This window comes from Salmo trutta, chromosome 24 (assembly GCF_901001165.1).
Source record: "Salmo trutta chromosome 24, fSalTru1.1, whole genome shotgun sequence".
NCBI lineage: Eukaryota > Metazoa > Chordata > Actinopteri > Salmoniformes > Salmonidae > Salmo > Salmo trutta.
The window spans coordinates 31,855,885-31,881,044 of NC_042980.1; the positions used below are offsets into that span (position 1 = coordinate 31,855,885).

Genomic DNA, 25,160 nt, shown 5'->3' on the forward strand with positions numbered 1-25,160 from the left:
TAGACAGGTGCAGACAAATTGATAATAATTTAAAAGATATTGGACGCTGGGCCTCGACAATAAATTAGCTCAAGTTCTCAGTAGAGCTGTTGGCCATTCATTGTTGGAGTGTATATGGTAGAGAAAACACCCACACACAGAATTTAACCAGAGCAAAGCAAAAGGACAGTGTCCTATAAGGATGTGTAATGTGTCTTTCTGGGGATACAGAGCAGGAGAGTCACAGGGCTTAGAGAACATGCGTAGTGTGGAGATGAGGTAGGGTTCGTGTGTGTGTGTGTGTGGCATCTGAGGGACAGCTGTTCATCCAGCTGCTGTCCTCTGGGTTGTCTCTTCTTACAGATGTTCTCATCCACACTGCAGGGGGGCGAGGGGGGGGGGGTTGTTACAACACACACATCTGGACCAGGGTGACCTCATCTCCTGGATGCAGCCCCCGGTAACCTTGACACACCCCACCTCCTTGTGTGTGTCAGAGAGAGCGAGAGAGGGAGAGAGCGAGATAGGGAGAGAGAGAGATAAAGAGAGGTACAGAGAGAGAGAGATAGATAAAGAGAGGGACAGAGAGAGAGATAGAGGGAGATAGATAAAGAGAGGGACAGAGAGAGAGATAGAGAGAGATAGATAAAGAGAGGGACAGAGAGAGAGAGAGAGAGAGAGAGATAGATAAAGAGAGGGACAGAGAGAGAGAGAGAGAGAGAGAGAGAGATAGATAAAGAGAGGGACAGAGAGAGAGAGAGAGAGAGAGATAGATAAAGAGAGGGACAGAGAGAGAGAGAGAGAGAGATAGATAAAGAGAGGGACAGAGAGAGAGAGAGAGAGAGATAGAGAGGGAGAGAGATAGATAAAGAGAGGGACAGAGGGAGAGAGAGAGACTCTAGGTGCGGGGTACATCAAGGAAAGCCAGTGTGACCATAATCAGGATAAGAGGGTGGTGCAATTTGTTAGGCATTCTGATTGGCTACTAGGTCTGATATAGTGATGGCAGGCTCATCAATATTCACAATTCTCTCCCTAAAGGTATGCTGGGACATTAGTATGCTGTGTTGTGCTGTTGTCTCACAGGGTTGGGCTTAGAGGCCTTACCCCACAGGAGCCCCCCGAGAATAAACAACCAGCATTGTGTCTGAAAAGTCAACATCTCGCTCCACAGGACTGTTCCCCAACGAAGATGGCCGTGTATGTGGTGTGTATGCAAATTACCTCTATGTCCAATTTATCAACATTATATGACACACAATGGGGTTGTTAGCCAGTCATCCATCAGCTTCAATGGAACAGGAGCTCAGCTGCCAGTAAACCGTTCAGGGGAAGGGATGTGGGCTGAATATGGAAGTTTGGTGTCTGTATAGAAGGAGAGAGAGATATTATGTGAATCTGTTCTGTGTGTGTGTGGACTCTGACTTAGGCACTTCCTTGATATATTATGTATTAAGAAAAGCGGTTAGAGAAGGAAGGGGTGATATGGTTTTATAATCTCCCTGAGAGCCGTTGAAGCTTGTTCTAAGTGGTCTTCTGTTATGGTGTTAGTTAGGGTCATATTTCAGAATTTGTAGGGGTCCAGGGGTATGAACCTCTCCCAATTTTCCCTCCTACAAATTCCACCCTAGTGTTGAATCATGGTTTCGGCCTTTAATACTCATCCAGAAGCAATGAATCAATAGGAAACTGAAGACCTTAGTCTGTGGTTCTCGTTCACTCGCTCTTTTTGGAATAGGAAGAATTTTAAAAACACATAAAGACCAAGGCATATCGGAGTCACTCTGTCTGCCATTAGTCAATTACAATCCTTAACTGATTAATTACACAAGTCAATGACAAAAGAGATCTGTAATATGGGTGTGGAGGGATATTTGATGCCAAGCTTTTGGTTCTTGCCAGTGTTAGGAAGAAACTGTTTGAAGGGAGTTCTCTGGGGTTGGAGGTTAGGATGATGGGTGTGTGTGCGCCCGTGTGTGTACAGGGCCATTATCTCTCGAATAGGAGCTGAGAATCCGATCTTACTGCCTGCTGTAAACAGGAAAGGACAGAGCCCTGCAACTATTTCCGTTGTTCCTGGAAAAAGGCCAACTTGTTCCATCTGCTGTACTTGCCCATGGCAGATATTGACATCATTCAGAAAGACGTATCTTTCCCTCGAACCTGATACAGAGGTTATATCTGTGTGCTTCTGTGTGTCTTTGCATGTGTGATTGTATGACCAGAATTGGGAGCACAGGGTTCATCCACAAACACAACCCAGGGGACCCACACCTCCTCTCATTCTGATCCCAAACAGTTATCCTCCTGACCCATTGGCCCATTGGGAGCCAATGTGAAATGACCCCTCTACTGTGTGTTGACCTGGTTATTCTAACAGTGTGTGATCTGTGTGTGTGTTGACAGGGAGAACTGCCTGTCCCCAGTCAGCCCAGAGAAGTGTCCCCTGGTGCAGGCGTTCCTCTCTCCATGGAGGGTGTTCCTGGCCCACGCCCACACCCAGCTGCAGACCGGTTTACAGACGCAAGAGAGACACCTCTTCCTCTTCACTGACACACTCCTTATCGCCAAGGCCAAGTGAGTCTCTCTCTGTCTGTCTGTGTGTGTGTGTGTGTGTGTGTGTGTGTGTGTGTGTGTGTGTGTGTGTGTGTGTGTGTGTGTCTGTGTGTGTGTGTGTGTGTGTGTGTGTGTGTGTGTGTGTGTGAGAGAGAGAGGGGGAGATAAAAACAGCATTCTATCTCTTTTCCCCCCAGCAAGTCTAAAAACACCCGTTCCAGGTCTGTGAGACATATTCCTCTCTTATCCCATCTTCTCTCCCTCCCTCTACTCCATCCCTCCATTGCTCCTATCCAGCCTATAATTACCTCTCAGCCAATCAAATCCATCTGGTCCATCCCAGATCAAAGACCACTCATCAGCACCCGAGGGGCTCCCCACCCACAACACAACCTTCAGGCAACGATCAGGGTGTTGAGCCAACGTTGCTGAAATGTTGTGGCAGCAGAACTGGGCCTCTCTCTCCAACCTAAATTCAACATCACATGCCCCTGGGTGGAGCTGACCCATACAGTGGAGAAGGCTATAATTACATTATGGGTGAAAAATAGTAGGCTAGGAAGTTAGGAAGGAGTAAGTGTGTGTATCGGAGGTGTGCACGTGTGCACAGCCAGGGACATGTGTACAGTATATAGGTTTATTTATGTGTATGTATTGTGGCAGACCAGGGGGTTTGATCTAGACGTTTACACAAATCAGACACGGACTAGTGTTATACCTCAGTTTCAAGGGTGTTTATTTAAACCAATAAAGAAAAGGACCGGTCGAGACCTGACACGTCCAGCAGAGGGAGCCACCGCCCCGTGATGTAGACTCCATCTGTCACCAGACCTCGATGAGTCTCCCCCTGGTGGCTTGTCCTGTGTCGCAGGCATCCGTCTGCACCAGCATCGGTACCTGGAAATCGGGCCTCACGAGAATCAGATGGGAGCACAGGGCTTCCTTCAAGCGCCTGAACGCTGCTTTAGCCTCATCTGACCACTTCACTGTTTTCGGGAGGCGGGCCCTGGTCAGATCGGTAAGGGGAGAGGCTATAGCCGCAAAGTTGGGGATAAACCGGCTATAGTATCCCGCCAGCCCCAAGAAGGACTTGACCTGTGTCTTGGTGTGGGGAACGGGCTAGTCACAAACCGCCTGGACCTTCCTCTCCTGGAGCTTGACGTTCCCACATCCAATCAAATACCCCAGGTACTCCACCTCCTCGAATGCCAGCTTGCATTTCTTGGGATTCGCTGTCAACCTGGCTTGTCTGAGCGTGCCCAGTACCGCCTGGAGGCGCATCAGGTGCTCTTCCCAGCCTTGGCTGTGGATGATGATGTCATCCAAATAGACTGCTGTGTACTGTTGGTGGGGTTGGAGGTCTCTGTCCATCAGGCGCTGGAACGTGGGTGGGGCTCCATGGAAACCGAACGAGAGGACCCGGTATTGGTATAAGCCGTCCAGTGTCGAGAATGCCATCTTCTTCTGGTAGGATGTTGCCAAGGGTACCAGCCAATATCCCTTGGTCAGCTCCAGGGTGCTGAAGGCCTTTCCCAACTGGTTGATGAGCTCGTCCAACCTCGGCATAGGCTAGTCGTCAAACAAACTGAGGTTGTTCACCCCTGGAAGTTATTGCGGTTTCAGCATCAACACGATGGGGCTGCCCATGCACTGTGGGACTCCTCGATGACTCCCATCCTCAGCATAGCCTCCACCTCCTGCTTCACAGCCTTCCTTCGTGCCTCTGGGATCCGGTGTGGCCTCTTTTGTACCGTTTCTCCAGGCCGGGTGAGGACGTGGTGTTGAATGAGGGTCGTTCGGCCCGGCTTCTCGGAAAACACGTCGGTGTTCCGATCGATGAGCTCCTGGAGCGCTTGCTTCTGGGCCAGTCCGAGGTCCTCATTACTCGGGACCAGTTGATATCCCGAATTTTGTCCACAACACGGCCAAGGCTGTCCTTATGTGCCACCTCTTCAATTGATTCATGTGGTAAATCTGTTGGGGTTTCCGTCTCCCCGGCTGCCATTCGCAGTAATTTACGCGCTCCAGCTTCTCTTTCACCTCGTACGTCCCGTGCCGTGTTGTCCGGAACTTACTTTCTGTGATGGGGATTAAAACTAGCACCTTGTCACCCACATGGAACTCTCGGGGCTGGGTACCCCGGCTTGGGCATACTGGGCCTTCTCCATATGTTCCCTTACCAATGGCCATATGGCTGCCATCCACTCCCTCATCGTCTGTACGTGTTCCACCACACTGCATAAGGGGGTTGGCTGGGCTTCCCACACCTCCTTGCCAAGATATAGTAGGCTGCATGGTCTCCTCCCATAGAGGAGTTCAAAAGGGGAAAACCCAGTGGAGGCTTGGGGCACTTCTCGGATCGAGAACATTAGGCGCGGTAGTAGCTGGTCCCAGTTCTTCCTGTCCTGCTCAATGACCTTCCGCAACATTTGTTTCAGCGTCTTATTTAACCGTTTGGTGAGCCCATCCGTCTCCGGATGAAAGACGGAGGTCCGGATCTGCTTTATCCATAAGAGAGCACACAAATCTTTCATTAGTCGGGACATGAACTCGGTACCTTGGTCAGTCAGGATCTTGTTCGGGATGCCCACCCGGCTGAAGAGGTAGAACAGCTCCCGACGATTCCCTTAGAGACTGTCGCCTGTAGGGGAATGGCCTCGGGATATCAGGTCGCATAATCTACTATTACCAGGATGAACTGGTGTCCTCGAGCCATTTTTTCCAGGGGCCCACTATGTCCATGGCGATGCTTTCAAATGGCACTCCGATGATCGGTAGGGGAACCAGCAGGTTCCGGAAGTGTGCTTTTGGGGTGGTGATTTGACACTCCGGGCAGCTGCAGCAATAGTCTTCCACGGCCCACCTCATCCCTGGCTATCGTTCAGGCAAATGAGAAATAAGGGCACTCAGGCTATCCGGAAGACCAAAGTTAGTTACTTTAACTTCTTTGGGCTAGGGGGCAGTATTTTCACATCCGGATAAAAAACGTACCCGATTTAATCTGGTTACGACTCCTGCCCAGTAACTAGAATATGCATATAATTATTGGCTTTGGATAGAAAACACCCTAAAGTTTCTAAAACTGTTTGAATGGTGTCTGTGAGTATAACAAATCTTCTCAGGCAAAAACCTGAGAAGATTTCATGCAGGAAGTGGCCTGTCTGACAAGGTGTTGTTGTTCTTGCTTCTGTTTATTGAAGAGTCAGGATCTTAGCTGTAATGTGACACTTCCTACGGCTCCAATAGGCTCTCAGAGCCCGGGAAAAACCTGAACGATGACGAGGCAGCCTCTGGCTGAAACACATTATCGCCTTTTCCAAGTGGCCCATCAGAGGACAAAGGGCTTAGGCGCGTGCCCGATTCGACCCCGTGCAGTATTTTCCTTCGGCTGTTTACCTAATTGCAGATTCCCGGTCGGAATATTAGCACTTTTTTACGAGAAAAATGGCATAAAAATTGATTTTTAAACAGCGGTTGACATGCTTCGAAGTACGGTAATGAAATATTTAGGAATCTTTTGTCACGAAATGCGCCGTGCGCACGACCGTTATTTACCATTCGTATAGTGTCTAGAATGCACTAACAAAACGTCGCTGTAGGAACATAACTATGGATTATTTTGGACCAAACCTACATTTGTTATTGAAGTAGAAGTCCTGGGAGTGCATTCTGACGAAGAACAGGAAAGGTAATAACATTTTTGTTATAGTAAATGTGATTTTGGTGAAGGCTAAACTTGCCGGGTGTCTAAATAGCTAGCCCGTGATGGCTGGGCTATGTACTTAGAATATTGCAAAATGTGCTTCATCCGAAAAGCTATTTTAAAATCGGACATATCGAGTGCATAGAGGAGTAATGTATCTATAATTCTTAAAATAATTGTTATGCTTTTTGTGAACGTTTATCGTGAGTAATTTAGTAAATTGTTAGTAAATTCCCCGGAAGTTTGCGGGGGGTATGCTAGTTCTGAACGTCACATGCTAATGTAAAAAGCTGGTTTTTGATATAAATATGAACTTGATTGAACAAAACATGCATGTATTGTATAACATAATGTCCTAGGTGTGTCATCTGATGAAGATCATCAAAGGTTAGTGCTGCATTTAGCTGTCTTCTGGGTTTTTGTGACATTATATGCTAGCTTGAAAAATGGGTGTGTGATTATTTCTGGCTGGGTACTCTGCTGACATAATCTAATGTTTTGCTTTCGTTGTAAAGCCTTTTTGAAATCGGACAGTGTGGTTAGATTAACGAGAGTCTTGTCTTTAAATAGCTGTAAAATAGTCATATGTTTGAGAAATTGAAGTAATAGCATTTCAAAGGTTTTGAAAATCGCGCCACAGGATTCAACTGGCTGTTACGTAGGTGGGACGAATTCGTACCGCCGGTCCAAGAGAGGTTAAGGAGCAGTTCCTTCTCTGTGGGTCTAACCCCAAGAAGTTCTGGAAAACAGTTAACCTGTCTGGCGTATGTGGGACGCTAGCGTCCCACTGGCGGGACACACTGCCAACAGCCAGTGAAATAGCAGGGCGCCAAATTCAAAACAACAAAAATCTCATAATTCAAATTTCTCAAACATACAACTATTTTACACCATTTTAAAGATCAATTTCTCATTAATCCAACCACATTGTCTGATTTCAAAAAGGCTTTACGGCGAAAGCATAGCATTAGATCATGTTAGGACAGTACCTAGACAAGAAAAACCATACAGCTATTTTCCAAGCAAGGAGAGGCGTCACAAAAACGAGAAATACAGCTAAAATGAATCACTAACCTTTGATGATCTTTATCAGATGGCACTCATAGGACTTCATGTTACACAATACATGTAAGTTTTGCTCGATAAAGTTCATATTTATATCCAAAAACCCCATTTTACATTGGCGTGTAATGTTCAGAAATGTTTTGCCTCCCAAAACTTCCAGTGAATGAGCACATCAATTTACAGAAATACTCATCATAAACGTTGATAAAATATTAATCTGTAATTCAAAGAATTATAGATACACCTCTCCTCAATGCAACCGCTGTGTTAGATTTCAAAAAAACTTTACAGCGAAAGCACACTTTGCAATAATCTGAGTACAGCATTCAGACACGAAACCAAACCTGCCATTTTGTGGAGTCAACAAAACTCAGAAATAATATTATAAATATTCACTTACCTTTGATGATCTTCGTCGGAATACACTCCCAGGCATCCCAGTTCCCCAATAAATGTTCATTTGTTTCGATAAAGTCCATATATATGTCCAAATACATCCTTTTTGTTCGTGCGTTCAGTCGAGAACTCCAAGTGCGCTGTGCTCGCGCATTAAGTTCAGACGAAAAGTCAAAAAAGTTATATTACAGTTCGTAGAAACATGTCAAACGATGTATAGAATCAATCTTTAGGATGTTTTTATCATAAATCTTCCATAATATTCCAACCGGACAAGACCTTTGTCTTCAAAAAAGAAAAGAAACACAGCTAACTCTCACGTGAGCGTACGCCACTGAGCTCATTTCATTTTCTCACTCATCTACTTCCAGGAGCTCTTATTCTGTCCCTATTCACAGTAGACGCATGAAACAACGTTCTAAAGACTGTTGACATGTATTGGAAGCCTTAGGAAGTGCTAAATTAACCCTAAGTCATTGTATACTATATAGGCAATCACTTGAAAAACTACAAACCTCAGATTTCCACACTTCCTGGTTGCATTCTTCTCAGGTTTTTGCCTGCCATATGAGTTCTGTTATACTCACAGACATCATTCAAACAGTTTTAGAAACTTTAGGGTGTGTTCTATCCAAATCTAATAATATGCATATCCTTCCTTCTGAGCCTGAGTAGCAGGCAGTTTACTACGGGCACACCTTTCATCCGGACGTCAAAATACTGCCTCCTACCCTAGAGAAGTTAAAGACCTGGAGAATAAACCCTCCTCCTCACAGCTGCCCATGTCCCTTAATGTTGATGATGTGGTTGTTACTGAAAGAAGCACATAGCTGAGCTCTGTAATCACCACTTCATTAAGTCAGGATTCCAATTTGACACAGTCATGCCTCCCTGTCCGTCCAACATTTCCTCATATCTCACCCCTTCTAATGCAACTATCCCTGATGCTTTTCCCTCTTTTTCCCCTGCCCATCTACAAAGTTTCTCCCTGCAGGCAGTCACTGAGTCCGAGGTGCTAAACGAGCTCCTTAACTTCCCTGGGCTAGGTGGGACGCTTGTGTCCCACCCTAGTCATCAGCCAGTGGAATCGCGTGGCGCGAAATACAAATACCTCAAAAATGCTATAACTTCAATTTCTCAAACATATGACTATTTTACACCATTTTAAACTTGCCCCCAAAAAAACATCTGGGTCAGATGGTTTAGACCCTTTCTTCTTTAACCTCTATGGGACCGGCGGGACGAATTCGTCCCACCTACGTAACAGCCAGTTGAATCCAGTGGCGCGATTTTTAAAACGTTTGAAATACTATTACTTCAATTTCTCAAACATATGACTATTTTACAGCTATTTAAAGACAAGACTCTCGTTAATCTAACCACACTGTCCGATTTCAAAAAGGCTTTACAACGAAAGCAAAAAATTAGATTATGTCAGAAGAGTGCCCAGCCAGAAATAATCAGACACCCATTTTTCAAGCTAGCATATAATGTCACAAAAACCCAAACCACAGCTAAATGCAGCACTAACCTTTTATGATCTTCATCAGATGACACACCTAGGACATTATGTTATACAATACATGCATGTTTTGTTCAATCAAGTTCATATTTATATCAAAAACCAGCTTTTTACATTAGCATGTGACGTTCAGAAAAAGCATACCCCCCGCAAACTTCCGGGGAATTTACTAACAATTTGCTAAATTACTCACGATAAACGTTCACAAAAAGCATAACAATTATTTTAAGAATTATAGATACATTACTCCTCTATGCACTCGATGTGTCCGATTTTAAAATAGCTTTTCGGATTAAGCACATTTTGCAATATTCTGAGTAGATAGCCCGGCATCACAGGGCTAGCTATTTAGACACCCGGCAAGTTTAGCCTTCACCAAAATCACATTTACTATAACAAAAATGTTATTACCTTTCCTGTTCTTCGTCAGAATGCACTCCCAGGACTTCTACTTCAATAACAAATGTAGGTTTGGTCCAAAATAATCCATAGTTATGTTCCAACAGCGACGTTTTGTTAGTGCGTTCTAGACACTATACGAATGGTAAATAACGGTCGTGCGCACGGCGCATTTCGTGACAAAAGATTCCTAAATATTCCATTACCGTACTTCGAAGCATGTCAACCGCTGTTTAAAATCAATTTTTATGCAATTTATCTCGTAGAAAAGCGATAATATTCCGACCGGGAATCTGCAATTAGCTAAACAGCCGAAGGAAAAAACTCCACGGGGTCGAATCGCGCACGCGCCTAATTCTATTGTCCACTGATGGGACACTTGGAAAAGGGGATAATGTGTTTCAGCCTGAGGCTGCCTCGTCATCGTTCAGGTTTTTCCCGGGTTCTGAGAGCCTATTGGAGCCCTAGGAATTGTCACGTTACAGCTAAGATCCTGACTCTTCAATAAACAGAAGCAAGAACAACAACACCTTGTCAGACAGGGTACTTCCTGCATGAAACCTTCTCAGGTTTTTGCCTGCCATAGGAGTTCTGTTATACTCACAGACACCATTCAAACAGTTTTAGAAACTTTAGGGTGTTTTCTATCCAAACCTGAACAATAATATGCATATTATAGCTTCTGAGTTGGTGTAGGAGGCAGTTAAAAATGGGCACATATTTTTTCCAAAATTCTCAATGCTGCCCCCTAGCCCGTAGAGGTTAAGGTTGATGCCCCTATCATCGCTAAGCCTATCTACAACCTTTTTAACATGTCTCTCCTGTCTGGGGAGGTTCCCATTGCTTGGAAGGCAGCCACAGTTCATCCTTTATTTAAAGGGGGAGATCAAACTGATCCTAACTGTTATAGGCCAATTTCTATTTTGCCCTGTTTATCAAACGTGTTGTAAAAACTTGTCAATAATCAACTGACTGGCTTTCTTGATGTCTATAGTATTCTCTCTGGTATGCAATCTGGTTTCCGCTCAGGTTATGGATGTGTCACTGCAACTTTAAAGGTCCTCAATGATATCACCATTGCCCTTGATTCTAAGCAAGACGGTGCTGCTATTTTTATTGACTTGGCCAAAGCTTTTGGTACGGTAGACCATTCCATTCTTGTGGGAGTATTGGTGTCTCTGAGGGGTCTTTGGCCTGGTTTGGTAACTACCTCTCTCAAAGAGTTCAGTGTATAAACTCAGAAAATCTGCTGTCTCAGTCACTGCCTGTCACTAAGGGAGTACCCCAAGGCTCAATCCTAGGGCCCACGCTCTTCTCAATTTACATCAACAACATAGCTCAGGCAGTAGGAAGCTCTCTCATCCATTTATATGCAGATGATACATGTGTTGCTGCCTTGCTATGTTGTTGTCTTAGGTTTCTCTTTATGTAGTGTTGTGTTGTCTCTCTTGTCATGATGTGTGTTTTGTCCTATATTCATATTGGATTTATTTTTTATTTTTTATCCCAGGCCCCCGTCTCCGCAGGAGGCCTTTTGCTTTTTGGTAAGCTGTCATTGTAAATAAGAATTTGTTCTTGTCACGCCCTGACCTGAGAGAGAGGGTTTGTTTCTCTATGTGGTTAGGTCAGGGTGTACGTTGGGCATTCTATGTGTTGTATTTCTTTGTGTTGGGCCGAGTATGGTTCCTAACCAGAGGCAGCTGTCTATCGTTGTCTCTGATTAGGAACCATACTTAGGCAGCCTGTTTTTCCTTTGGGTTTTGTGGGTAGTTGTTTCCCGTTTTTTGAGTATCACCTGACGGAACTGTTGGCTGTCGTTTTGTTGTTTTTGTTCTAGTGTTATCATTAAAGTAAATATGAGCACTCTACACGCCGCGCCTTGGTCCTCTTTATATGACCCTCGTTACAGAACTACCCACCATGACTGGATCAAGCGGCGTGCCCAGGCAGAGATGGACACCTGGTCACACATGGAATGGATGGAGAGGAGAAACTGGACTTGGGGGCATGTCATTGACAGATATCGGAGCCTACCGGGGAAGAACGAGAGGCAGCCCCCACATTTTTTTTTGGGGGGGGGACACACGGGTAGTTTGGCTGGGCCAGGGGTGAGCCCTGAGCCAACTCCCCGTGCTTATTGTGGTGAGCATGTGCCCGCCGCTCGCACTCTCTCTCCGGTACGCCTCCATAATCCAGTACGTCTAGTGCCTGCTCCTCGCGCTCTCCCTCCAGTGCGCCTCCAGAATCCAGGAAGTCCTGTGCCTGCTTCCCACACTCTTCCTCCAGTTTGCCTCAATAGCACAGTAAGGCCGGTGCCTGCTTTGAGCACTCGGTCCTCAGTGCGTCTCCCCAGTCCAGCGAGACCGGTTCCAGCTCCCCGTAGGAAGCCTCCAGTGATAATCCATGGCATGAAGCCTCCAGTGATGATCCATGGCCCGGAGCCTGTAGTGATAATCCATGGCACGAAGCCTCCAGTGATGATCCATGGCCCGGATCCTGTAGAGATGATCCATGGTACGAAGCCTCCAGTGATGATCCATGGCCCAGAGCCTGTAGGGATGATCCATGGCACGAAGCCTCCATTGATAAGCCTCCAGTGATGATCCATGGCACAAAGCCTCCAGTGATGATCCATGGCGCAGAACCAGTAGTGAGGATCCATGGCACGGAGCCTGCAGCGAAGGTCCCCAGTCCGGAACCTACAGAGACGCTCTCCAGTCCGGAGCCTCCAGCGACGCTCCTCAGCCCGGAGCCTCCATCGACGCTCCTCAGCCCGGAGCCTCCATCGACGCTCCTCAGCCCGGAGCCTCCAGCGACGGTCTGCAGCCCGGAGTCTTCAGCGGCGGCCTGCAGCCCGGAGTCTTCAGCGGCGGCCTGCAGCCCGGAGTCTTCAGCGGCGGCCTGCAGCCCGGAGTCTTCAGCGGCGGCCTGCAGCCCGGAGTCTTCAGCGGCGGTCGGCAGTTCAGAGCCTCCGGCGCTGATCCACGGTCAGGTTCCTCCGGCAACACAGAAGCGGGGGGATCAGCGGGCGGTGTGGGGGCTACGCCCCGAACCGGAGCCGCCGCCTAGTATAGATGCCCACCCGGACCCTCCCCTATAGGTTCAGGTTTGCGGCCGGGAGTCCGCACCTTTGGGGGGGGGGGGGGGGGGGTTACTGTCATGCCCTGACCTGAGAGAGAGGGTTTGTTTCTCTATGTGGTTAGGTCAGGGTGTGGGGTGGGCGTTCTATGTGTTGTATTTCTTTGTGTTGGGCCGAGTATGGTTCCTAATCAGAGGCAGCTGTCTATCGTTGTCTCTGATTAGGAACCATACTTAGGCTGCCTGTTTTTCCTTTGGGTTTTGTGGGCAGTTGTTTCCCGTTTTGTGAGTATCACCTGGCGGAACTGTTGGCTGTCATTTTGTTGTTTTTGTTCTAGTGTTATCATTAAAGTAAATATGAGCACTCTATACGCCGCGCCTTGGTACCCTTTATACGACCTTCGTTACAGTTGCGGCTAGGGGGCAGTATTTTCACGGCCGGATGAAAAACGTACCCAGTTTAAACAGGTTACTACTCCGGCCCACAAAATAGATTTGGATAGAAAACACTCTGAAGTTTCTAAAACTGTTTGAATGGTGTCTCTAAGTATAACAGAACTCATATGGCAGGCAAAAAGCTGAGAAAAAATACAAGCAGGAAATGAAAATCTTGTGGCTGTACTATTTTCAAGTCATTGCCAATAAAACACACAGTGACAAAGGATTCATTTTGCACTTCCTATGGCTTCCACTAGATGTCAACAGTCTTTATAAAGTTGTTTGCAGCGTCTATGATGAACAGAGACCGGAGGAGAAGGAAGGGAAGTTGATGTCCCTGGGATGTCGTCACTTCATTATTGCTCGCTCATGCGCGTTCATGTGAGATGAGAGTTTTTCAAAACGTTTTTCAAGACACAGGAAAGGTCCGGTTGAAATATTACTGATGTTTTACGTTAAAAATGGCCCTAAAGATTGATGCTAAACAACGTTTGACATGTTTGAACGAACGTAAATAGATTTTTTTCTGACTTTTCGTCGTGACTTTTCCCTCCCGCGCCCTACATTTTGAGTAGCCTACCGAACGCGCTAACAACACGGAACAACATGGAGTTATTTGGACATAAATTATGAACTTCATCGAAAAAAACAACATTTGTTGTGGACCTGGGATGCCTGGAAGTGCCTTCTGATGAAGATTATTAAAGGTAAGGGAATATTTCTAATGTTATTTATGATTTTAGATGATTCCAACATGGCGGCTATCTGTATTGCGTAGTGTATTTTTCTGAGCAGAGTACTCAGATTATTGCAACGTGTGCTTTCCCAGTCAAGTTATTTTGAAATCTGTCAATGCGGTTGGTTGCATTCAGGTGATGTTAATCTATAATTATTTGAATAACAGTTTAATACTTTAACCACGTTTTATAATGAGTATTTTTTGTAAATTCACTGGCAGTTTTGGGGGAGACACATTTTCTCAACGACACGCACCAATGTAAAATGCTGTTTTTGGATATAAATATGAACTTGATAGAACAGAAAATGCATGTATTGTCTAACATAATGTCCTAGGAGTGTCATCTGATGAAGATTGTCAAAGGTTAGTGCATAATTTTAGCTGGTTTTCTGCTTTTGCTGACGCCTGTCCTTGAATTGAAAATGGATGTGTGTACTTTTCTAACATAATCTAACTTTATGCTCTCGCCGTAAAGCCTCTTTGAAATCGGACAATGGGGTTCGATTAAGGAGATGTTTATCTTTCAAATGGTGTAAAATAGTTGATTGTTTGAGAAATTGAAATTATTAGATTTTTGCTGTTTTGAATTTCCCGCCATGCTAGCAATCCCGTCAGTGGGATTCTATCCCCAAGAGGTTGCACTGACTTGCCTAGTTAAATAAAGGTTAAATAAATACATTTAAAATCCCGGCCATTGGAACCGGGCCGCGATCCATTCCCGGGTTTTCTCCATTCCCAGATGTGCCCCCAACAAATAAGTGTGGGCCAGCTGAAGAACAGTTCCGACGTACCGGCGGGGCAGCAACAACACCTCTTGAAGTTCCCCCTGTTTGTGCAACACCTGATACAACAGCTGGCCATCCACCGCTATCACCTGGGCCTCGTTTGGATCCTCCCACTGGGTGGTCCCAAACTGAACCCTCAGGGGTCTCAGGGCAGGTATCTCTGCGGGTCCCTCGAAATTGAGGAGGGGGGGCATGTGTTCCTCCTCCGGTTGTTCACCAGGTGAGGTTGGTTCCGGTGCCCCCTCGGATCCCCGGCTGGCAACCACTTGCTTCGGGGTCTCACAGGCGGCAGTCCGACCCCGCTCTCGTCGGTCGCCGGCTCGTACTCTTTTTCCAAGCTCGTGCCTCCACAGTTCCATGAACAGAGGACAATCTCGTCTCACAAGGAGGGGTACTGGACAATTCAGGTACGGCACCTACCACCATCTGGCAGCTCCCTTGTGGCATCACGATGGTGGCCTGCCCGGTCGAATACCGCTTGGTGTTTCTGTGGACATCTCCTCACCAAGGTCGGTCGGATGGGCCAGCAGGCGCGCTTGTACGAGCGTTACCACACTCCCGGAATCCAACAGAGCGTGGGTGTCGTGACTGTTGACTGTTGACTTTCACCGGGACCATGGGTGCTGGTGGTTCGCTGTGGGCCCAACAGGATGTGACGTGGTTTACTGCATGCTCTGTCCCGTCTCCGGGGCACGCTGATGGCATCAACTCCTTTCAACCCTGGCAATTCGAGAGTGGAAAGCTGTCATCAAGTTAAAGGGTGGCTACTTTGAAGAATCTCAAATGTTTGGGTTACTACATGATTCCATAAGTGTTATTTCATAGTTTTGATGTCTTCACCATTATTCAACAATGTTGAATATATATATATATATATATATATATATATATATATATATATATATAATGTTGAGAATTCGACCATGGATATTAACCTCTCTAGGGTCGGCGGGACGAAATCGTCCCACCTACGTAACAGCCAGTGGAATCCTGTGGCGCGATTTTCAAATACCTTAGAAATGCTATTACTTCAATTTCTCAAACATATGACTATTTTACAGCATTTTAAAGACAAGACTCTCGTTAATCTAACCACACTGTCCGATTTCAAAAAGGCTTTACAACGAAAGCAAAACATTAGGTTATGTCAGCAGAGTACCCAGCCAGAAATAATCAGACACCCATTTTTCAAGCTAGCATATAATGTCACAAAAACCCAGAAGACAGCTAAATGCAGCACTAACCTTTGATGATCTTCATCAGATGACACACCTAGGACATTATGTTATACAATACAGGCATGTTTTGTTCAATCAAGTTCATATTTATATCAAAAACCAGCTTTTTACATTAGCATGTGACGTTCAGAACTAGCATACCCCCCGCAAACTTCCGGTGAATTTACTAACAATTTACTAAATTACTCACAATAAACTTTCACAAAAAACATAACAATTATTTTAAGAATTATAGATACAGAACTCCTCTATGCACTCGATATGTCCGATTTTAAAATTGCTTTTTGGTGAAAGCACATTTTGCAATATTCTAAGTAGATAGCCCGGCATCACAGGGCTAGCTATTTAGACACCCAGCAAGTTTAGCCTTAACCAAACTCCGATTTACTATTAGAAAAGTTTGATTACCTTTGGTGTTCTTCGTCAGAATGCACTCCCAGGACTTCTACTTCAATAACAAATGTTGGTTTGGTCCCAAATAATCCATAGTTATATCCAAACAGCGGCGTTTTGTTCGTGCGTTCAAGACACTATCCGAAAGGGTAAAGAAGGGTGACGAGCACGATGCATTTCGTGACAAAAAATGTCTAAATATTCCATTACCGTACTTCGAAGCATGTCAACCGCTGTTTAAAATCAATTTTTATGCAATTTTTCTCGTAAAAAAGCGATAATTTTCCGACCGGGAATCTGCGTTTAGGTAAAAAGACGAAAGAAAATAAAGCACGGGGTCGACTCGTGCATGCGCCTAAGCCCATTGTCCTCTGATCGTCCACTTGCCAAAAGCGCAAATGTGTTTCAGCCTGGGGCTGCCTCGATATCATTCAGCTTTTTCCCGGGCTCTGAGAGCCTATGGGAGCCGTAGGAAGTGTCACGTTACTGCAAAGATCCTCAGTCATCAATAAACAGAGACAAGAAGAACAAGATCTTGTCAGAGAGGGCACTTCCTGTAAGGAATCTTCTCAGGTTTTTGCCTGCCATATGAGTTCTGTTATACTCAGACACCATTCAAATAGTTTTAGAAACTTTAGGGTGTGTTCTATCCAAAGCCAATAATTATATGCATATTCTAGTTACTGGGTAGGAGTAGTAACCAGATTAAATCGGGTACGTTTTTTTTATCCGGCCGTGTAAATACTGCCCCCTAGCCTTAACAGGTTAATTAATGTACTGTATGTGCTTAGAAATAAATATGTGATTCAGTGTGTGTGTGTGTGTGTGTGTGTGTGTGTGTGTGTGTGTGTTAAACTGTTTGTGACCCTCTTGTGTTTCCTGCAGGTCGTCCACACACTTCAAGCTGAAGGCTCAGGTGCGTATGTGTGAGATGTGGACAGCAGGCTGTATGGACGATGTGTGTGAAGGCACCACCAGTCCAGAAAGGAGTTTCGTCATGGGCTGGCCCACTTTCAACTGTGTCGCCACATTCAGGTACACACACACACACACACACATACACACACACACTTATGTTTGAAAGCAGACTGGTTAGTGTATTATTACTGTATACTCTGTACTTATAGTGAGAAAGTCCCTTTAATAAATCCTAATTGAGTATGCACAGCACAGTACAGTACAGGACTTGTTATTCTGTGTCTCAGAACAAGGAACAACCACTAGAACAGTAAATTCTCAACCTTCCACCACACCACAACCTGGGTCATATTCCTAATCCTAACCCCCCCTTACTCTGACCACAGAGAGCCAGGGATTGTAAAATATCACACACACACACTATATGCCTTGACACCAGGAATTCATAGGAACTATGCAGTTTTACAGGGACACATTATGTAAGAGAAGATGAGAAAAATAAGATGGTTATCCGACTTCATTTCTGCTTCTTATTTTCGGTCTCTTCTGTCTGCAGTTCTGTGGAGCACAAGGAGAAGTGGCTTTCTCTCATCAAAAGGTAACCAAAATTGACGGGAGACGATATTGTTCATAACTTACTTTGACAGTAATATTCTATGGCTTGACTTCAGTATAGAATAGACTAAAAGTATGGCTTGTGTGACATAAAGTGTTATTTTCTAATTCTGACTTCCTTCCTCCTTCATTCCTCCAGTCGGATAAATGAAGAGAAAGAGAAGGATGACCCCAAGACCATTCCTTTGAAAATATTTGCAAAGGACATTGGGAATTGTGCTTATGTAAGTTTACGAATGCGGTGGTGCAGGTCTGTGTGTGTGTGTGTGTGTGTGTGGGTTCTTTCATGGTTGTGTGTGTGCTTGTGTTAATGTATTTCTTGTTTTTGTGCTTTTCCCCAGGCTAAGACTCTAGCTGTCAGTAATTCTGACAGCACCACTGATGTAATCCGAATGGCACTACAGCTGTTTGGCATTTCGGTAAGTGTGTGTGTGTGCTTGTGTGTGTGAGTGGGTATGTTTTGGAAGTGTGTCCCTTGGTGCCATTCTCTTTCTCTCTCTCTCGTTCTCTCTCTCTCGCTCTCACTCTCGCTCTCGCTCTCTCGCTCTCTCTCGCTCCAGGGCTGTGTGAAAGACCACCAGTTGTGGATGAGCTCCTGTAAGGATGACTCCCCCTATCCTCTGATTGGTGAGTTTACCTCCATTACCCAACCCTACTCAGCCTTTTTACACCCAGCATAAACTCAGCCATATCCATCTCATTTAGTTTTTGGTAGCAGTTGACCTTAATCAGTGGTCAGGGGCAACTTCTACCTACTCCAACTCTGTGGTCAAAAGTTGCTCTGCTTTGGTATTTTTCCTCCCGTTAATGACGAGGTAGATAAAAGACTAGCTGAATACTGTAAACCTGGTCTGGTCACATCTCAGGACAGACTCACGTCCCCTGACGTCTAACCTCCTGACCCTCTCCTCTCTTACCCCTCAGGGCACGAGTTTCCCTTCAGTATCAAGATGAGTCACATTCGTAATGTGGGAGCAGGAGGAGATGGAGGGAAGGATGCGATTCCTCCTCCGGAGGAGGACCAGGGGGCGATGCTGCTGGACCAGTGTCTCCCTCCAGACACCCAGTGCCAGTTCATCCTCAAGCCCAGCCGGGTGGGCCTCAGACAGGCTCCGCTCATAGGTATGAGACCCCTTACCGACAGTGATCGGATCAACAGAAAAAAAAGGTTACGTTTCCTTCAAAAATGTGTCGCCTCCCTTTTTTGCACTTGTTTACTTCATACCTCCTTCTTTTCCCTCATACGTCTTTCTCTCTGAAAGTACGGAATGAGAGAGAGAACATAGAGAGAGTGTGTGTGAGAATGTGTTCCAGGATGCTCGTTGAGGACGCTCCACTGAATCACCCACAAGCTCCTCAGATTCCTCTCTATCCACGTCAAGTTCTTACATAAGCCTCCATTTAACCATACCGTCCCATATTCGCTACACCAGCCTAATTATTTCCATCTAACAAGTGTTTTACAAACATGGCAAAGGGTGTCACTGATGGATTTGTGTGTCAACTCTGCTATGACACCAAATATTTTTACCAATCCATCCAGAAAATGAAAGGTTTTTATTGGCTAGGAGAGAAATATGACATTTGTTTTGCAACAAGCCCAAATGGATCCATTAAAATCCATAAAAGGATCAAAACATTGCCCATACAACCAGCCCTCTCTCTCTTTCTCTCCCCTCGTTCCCTCTCTTTTAAATATTCCCCCTCTCCAAGACTTCTCACACTGGTGTATAGTGATGCGTGATTTACAACTTTATAAACTTTTAACGATGCTTGGGCTCGTTTAAGAATGTTGGAGCAGCTCTATAACAATGTTGTTTTTGATTTAGATTCCAAAATGTAACTGAGTGTAAAGCTGGAGTGGAGTGTTAAAGTCAGATTTGAACGTGCAGGGTCCTGGGCAGCTAGCGGTGTTGTGCCACTAATGTGGAAGGGCCTTTTATTGTCGTCGTCCCCCCCCACCACCCTCATAAACACAGTATAAACTGTGCTTCACACACATTGAATGTTTTTATCCAGAAAGTCCAAGTAGACAGACAAACAGGTACCCACACGCGCAACGTAACTCAAATAAACACACAAACACACAGAGAGCTCATAGTCTGTCAGACATACAGTACCAGTCAAAAGTTTGGACACACCTACTCATTCAAGGGGTTTTCTTTATTTTTACTATTTTCTACATTGTAGAATAATAGTGAAGACATCAAAACTATGAAATAACACATATGGAATCATGTAGTAACCAAAAAAGTGTTCAACAAAAAAGTGTTCAACACAAACAATTATAAATTGTCATGTCTTTATTGAACACACCGTGTAAACATTCACAGTGCAGGGTGGAAAAAGTATGTGAACCCTTGGATTTAATAACTGGTGTCTCCTTTGGCAACAATAACCTCAACCAAACATTTTCTGTAGTTGCGGATCAGACCTGCACAACGGTCAGGAGGAATTTTGGACCATTCCTCTTTACAAAACTGTTTCAGTTCAGCAATATTCTTGGGATGCCTGGTGTGAACTGTTCTCTTGAGGTCATGCCACAGCATCTCAATAGGGTTGAGACTGGGCCACTCCAGAAGGTGTATTTTCATCTGTTGAAACCATTCTGTTGTTGATTTACTTCTGGGTTTTGGGCCGTTGTCCTGTTGCATCACCCAACTTCTGTTGAGCATTAATTGGTGGACAGATAGCCTAACATTCTCCTGCAAAATGTCTTGATAAACTTGGGAATTATTTTTCCGTCGAAGATAGCAAGCTGTCCAGGCCCTGAGGCAGCAAAGCCGCCCCAAACCATGATGCTCCGTCCACCGTACTTTACAGTTGGGATGAGGTTTTGATGTTGGTGTGCTATTATCTTCGTCCTGACCATAGTAAGATGTTATTTTCTATGGTAGAGTAGGTCAGGGCGTGACGGGGGTGTTTTGTGTTTTTCTATATCTATGTTTAGTTCTAGTTTTCTATTTCTATGTTTCTTTGGGGATGATCTCCAATTAGAGGCAGCTGGTCCTCGTTGTCTCTAATTGGAGATCATACTTAAGTAGGGTTTTTTTTTTCCACCTGTGTTTGTGGGTAGTTGTATTCTGTTAGTCTATGTACCTGACAGAACGGTGCGTGTTAGTTTTTCTCTTTGTTATTTTGTCTTTAGTGTTTTTGAGTTAAAATAAATGTCATCATGAGCACTCAACACACTGCGCTTTGGTCCCCTCGCAATGACAGTCGTTACAGCTATGCCTTTTTTTCTACATTGTTCCTTCCAAACAACTCAACTGGAGTTTCATCTGTCCACAGAATATTTTGCCAGTAGCGCTGTGGAACATCCAGGTACTCTTTTGCAAACTTCAGACGTGCAGCAATGTTTTTTTTGGACAGCAGTGGCTTCTTCTGTGGTGTAATCCCATGAACACCGTTTTTGTAGTAGCAACAGTGCTGAACTTATAGACAATTTGTCTTACCATGGACTGATGAACATCAAGGCTTTCAGAGATACTTTTGTAACCCTTTCTAGCTTTATGCAAGTCTTCTGAGATCTCTTTTGTTCAAGGCATGGATCACATCAGTCAATGCTTCTTGTGAATAGCAAATTAACATTTTGTGAGTGGTTTATAGGGCAAGGCAGCTCTAACCAATTCCTCCAATCTCGTCTCATTGATTGGACTCCAGGTTACCTGACTCCAATCCTGACTCCAATTCATTAGCCTAGGGGTTCACATACTTTTTCCAACCTACACTGTGAATATTTAAGTTATGTATTCAATATAGACAAGAAAAATATATTAATTTGTGTTATTAGTTTAAGCACACTGTTTGTCTATTGTTGTGACTTAGATGAAGATCAGATCAAATTTGATGACCAATTTATGCAGAAATCCAAAGGGTTCACATACTTTTTCTTGCCACTGTACGAACACATAACAGACTCACAGCTACTTAACATGATATACCAAGTCTCAGAAATATGGTTTCACTAAGCACACACAAATACTCTTTCTTTCTGTCTCTCTAGCTCTCTCTCTCCAGACAGACTGCCCCACATCCACATCCACCCCTCTCTAGTCACGTCTCTTTCTGAATCAATGCCTCTTTCTCTCTCTCTCTCACACTACCATTTTCTCTCTTTTTCCCTTCCTCTGCTCTCTCCAAACACCATTAAGTCTTCATCTCTCTCCCCCTCGTTGTGTTTTATTGAGCAGTAGGCCCTACTTCATATTAGAATAATGTCTTTAATGTTGGACTAAACCGCCCCTCTCTCTCTCCATAGAGCCAGGTCAGAAGTCTGTTAAGAGGAAGAGGCTGTTGATAAACTGGGCCTTCTGGAGGGGGTCCAGTAGCCAACTGGACGGTGTCCCCCTGTCCCCCACCTCCCTGTCCCCCACCCCGGGACGCCTGTTCGGACGGTCTCTCAGTTCCATCTGCCCCCCTGACCACACCCTACCCAAACCTGTCATGGACATGCTGGTGTTTCTGTACCAGGAGGGTCCCTACACCAGGGGTATATTCCGTCGCTCTGCAGGGGCCAAAGCCTGCAGAGAGCTGAGAGACAGACTGGACAATGGGACAGAGGACACACACACACTCACACACGAGTCTGTGTTCGTCACCGCCGCAGTCTTCAAGGTAGGACAGAACGCAAGCAAGCACACACATACACACACCACACACACACACCAGGGTCCTTTTGTATTAATCAGAGTTTAAAGGGTTTAGCCAGGCTTGTCAGATCAGATAAAATGGGACATGAGAGAGGGGAGGTTTGAAGGATCTGTTTCATCCTGCTTCAACACATTAGAATAATTCACAGCACAGAGCTAACACAGCTGTAGACACACATATTCCCCGCCATATCCAGTGTGTGTGTGTGTGTGTGTGTGTGTGTGTGTGTGTGTGTGTGTGTGTGTGAGTTTGAAATCATAGAAAGTCTTAGACAGACAAAGTAGTGAAGTGATTGGAGTGGAAGACAAAGCTTAGGTAGAAAAACACACTCAATTCAAAGCACATGTTGGGAGGCTTTACTGGAAACCTGTAGCTGTATTAGATCAGACCGAACAGGACACACACACACAAACAAACACATGCTGCTGTTCAGTTAGGCATATTACTATATTACTATACCCAATCCTAGCCAACAAACTAAAAACAACTGAGTTGACAAACAAACAACATTGAGTGTAAAAGGATAGATTGCTTCAGTAAAAACACATCTGGCTGTGCCATCTCTCAACTACTCTATAATATTCCTGCATAATAGTTGAATTGCACAGATTCTTTCATAGCATTCTGTTCTACTTTACATGAACAATTTTCAGGATTCATATAATCTCTACTGAAAAGAAGCATACATTTGAAGGCGGAAGTTTACATACACTTACAGTTGAAGTCGGAAGTTTACATACACCTTAGGCAAATATATTTAAACTCAGTTCTTCACAATTCCTGACATTTAATCCAAGTAAAAATTCCCTGTTTTAGGTCAGTTAGGATCACCACTTTATTTTAAGAATGTGAAATATCAAAATAACAGTAGAGAATGATTTATTTCAGCTTTTATTTCTTTCATCACATTCCCAGTGGGTCAGAAGTTTACATACTATTTGAGTGTATTTGATTGGCATTGCCTTTAAATTGTTTAACTTGGGTCAAATGTTTCGGTTAGCCTTCCACAAGCTTCCCACAAAAAGTTGGGTGAATTTTGGCCCATTCCTCCTGACAGAGCTGGTGTAACTGAGACAGGTTTGTAGGCCTCCTTGCTCGCACACACGTTTTCAGTTCTGCCCACAAATTTACTATGGGATTGAGGTTCAGGGTTTTGTGATGGCCACTCCAATACCTTGACTTTGTTGTCCTTAAGCCATTTTGCGACAACTTTGGAAGTGTGCTTGGGGTCATTGTCCATTTGGAAGACCCATTTGCAACCAAGCTTTAACTTCCTGACTGATGTCTTGAGATGTTGCTTCAATATATCCACAGGTTTCCTTCCTCATGATGCCATCTATTTTGTGAAGTGCACCAGTCCCTCCTGCAGCAAAGCACCCCCACACCATGATGCTGCCACCCCTGTGCTTCACGGTTGGGATGGTGTTCTTCGGCTTGCAAGCCTCCCCCTTTGTCCTCCAAACATAATGATGGTCATTATGGCCAAACTGTTCTATTTTTGTTTCATCAGACCAGAGAACATTTCTTCAAATAGTACGATCTTTGTCCCCATGCGCAGTTGCAAACTGTAGTCTGGCTTTTTTATGGTGATTTTGGAGCAGTGGCTTCTTCCTCGCTGAGCGGCATTTCAGGTTATGTCGATATAGGACTCGTTTTACTGTGGATATAGATACTTTTGAACCTGTTTCCTCCAGCATCTTCACAAAGTCCTTTGCTGTTGTTCTGGGATTGATTTGCACTTTTCGTACCAAAGTACGTTCATCTCTAGGAGACAGAACGTGTCTCCTTCCTGAGTGGTATGACGGCTGTGTGGTCCCATGGTGTTTATACTTGCGTACTATTGTTTGTACAGATGAGCGTGGTACTTTCAGGCATTTGGAAATGGATCCCAAGGATGAACTAGACTTGTGGAGGTCTACAATTGTTTTTCTGAGGTCTTGGCTGATTTCTTTTGATTTACCCATGATGTCAAACAAAGAGGCACTGAGTTTGAAGGTAGGCCTTTAAATACATCCACAGGTACACCTCCAGTTGACTCAAATGATGTCAATTAGCCAGAAGCTTCTAAAACCATGACATAACTTTCTGGAATTTTCCAAGCTGTTTAAAGGCACAGTCAACTTGGTGCATGTAAACTTCTGACCCACTGGAATAGTGATACAGTGAATTATAAGTGAAATAATCTGTCTGTAAACAATTTTGGGAAAAATTACTTGTCATGCACAAAGTAGATGTCCTTACCTACTTGCCAAACTATAGTTTGTTAACAAGAAATTTGTGGAGTGGTTGAAAAATGAGTTTTAATGACTCCAACCTAAGTGTATGTAAACTTCCGACTTTAACTGTTATTTCTAGCTGCTGTCTAGTAATTAGTATGTAAAACTCATTTTTCAACCACTCCACAGACCTCCACAAGTCTGGTTCATCCTTGGGAGCAATTTCTCAACGCCTGAAGGTGTCACATTCGTCTGTACAAACAATAGTACGCAAGTATAAACACCATGGGACCATGCAGCCGTCGTACCGCTCAGGAAGGAGACGTGTTCTGTCTCCTAGAGATGAACGTACTTGGTGCGAAAAGTGCAAATCAATCCCAGAACAACAGCAAAGGATCTTGTGAAGATGCTGGAGGAAACAGGTACAATAATATCTATATCCACAGTAAAACGACATAACCTGAAAG

At 44.7% G+C, this 25,160-nt stretch overlaps 1 protein-coding gene across 3 annotated transcripts in view; it reads left to right on the forward strand.

The window, feature by feature from the left end:
* The window catches only part of LOC115161115 (rho GTPase-activating protein 20), a 60,245-nt gene that overhangs the window by 26,851 nt on the left and 8,234 nt on the right, over window positions 1-25,160 (forward strand). For all 3 annotated transcript variants that reach the window (XM_029711869.1, XM_029711867.1, XM_029711868.1), the window contains exons 3-10: window positions 2,386-2,556; window positions 17,177-17,326; window positions 17,766-17,807; window positions 17,964-18,048; window positions 18,166-18,243; window positions 18,385-18,451; window positions 18,749-18,946; window positions 22,086-22,441. In XM_029711869.1, the coding sequence (XP_029567729.1) occupies window positions 2,386-2,556; window positions 17,177-17,326; window positions 17,766-17,807; window positions 17,964-18,048; window positions 18,166-18,243; window positions 18,385-18,451; window positions 18,749-18,946; window positions 22,086-22,441 (1,147 nt within the window). The remainder of the gene's footprint in view (window positions 1-2,385; window positions 2,557-17,176; window positions 17,327-17,765; window positions 17,808-17,963; window positions 18,049-18,165; window positions 18,244-18,384; window positions 18,452-18,748; window positions 18,947-22,085; window positions 22,442-25,160) is intronic.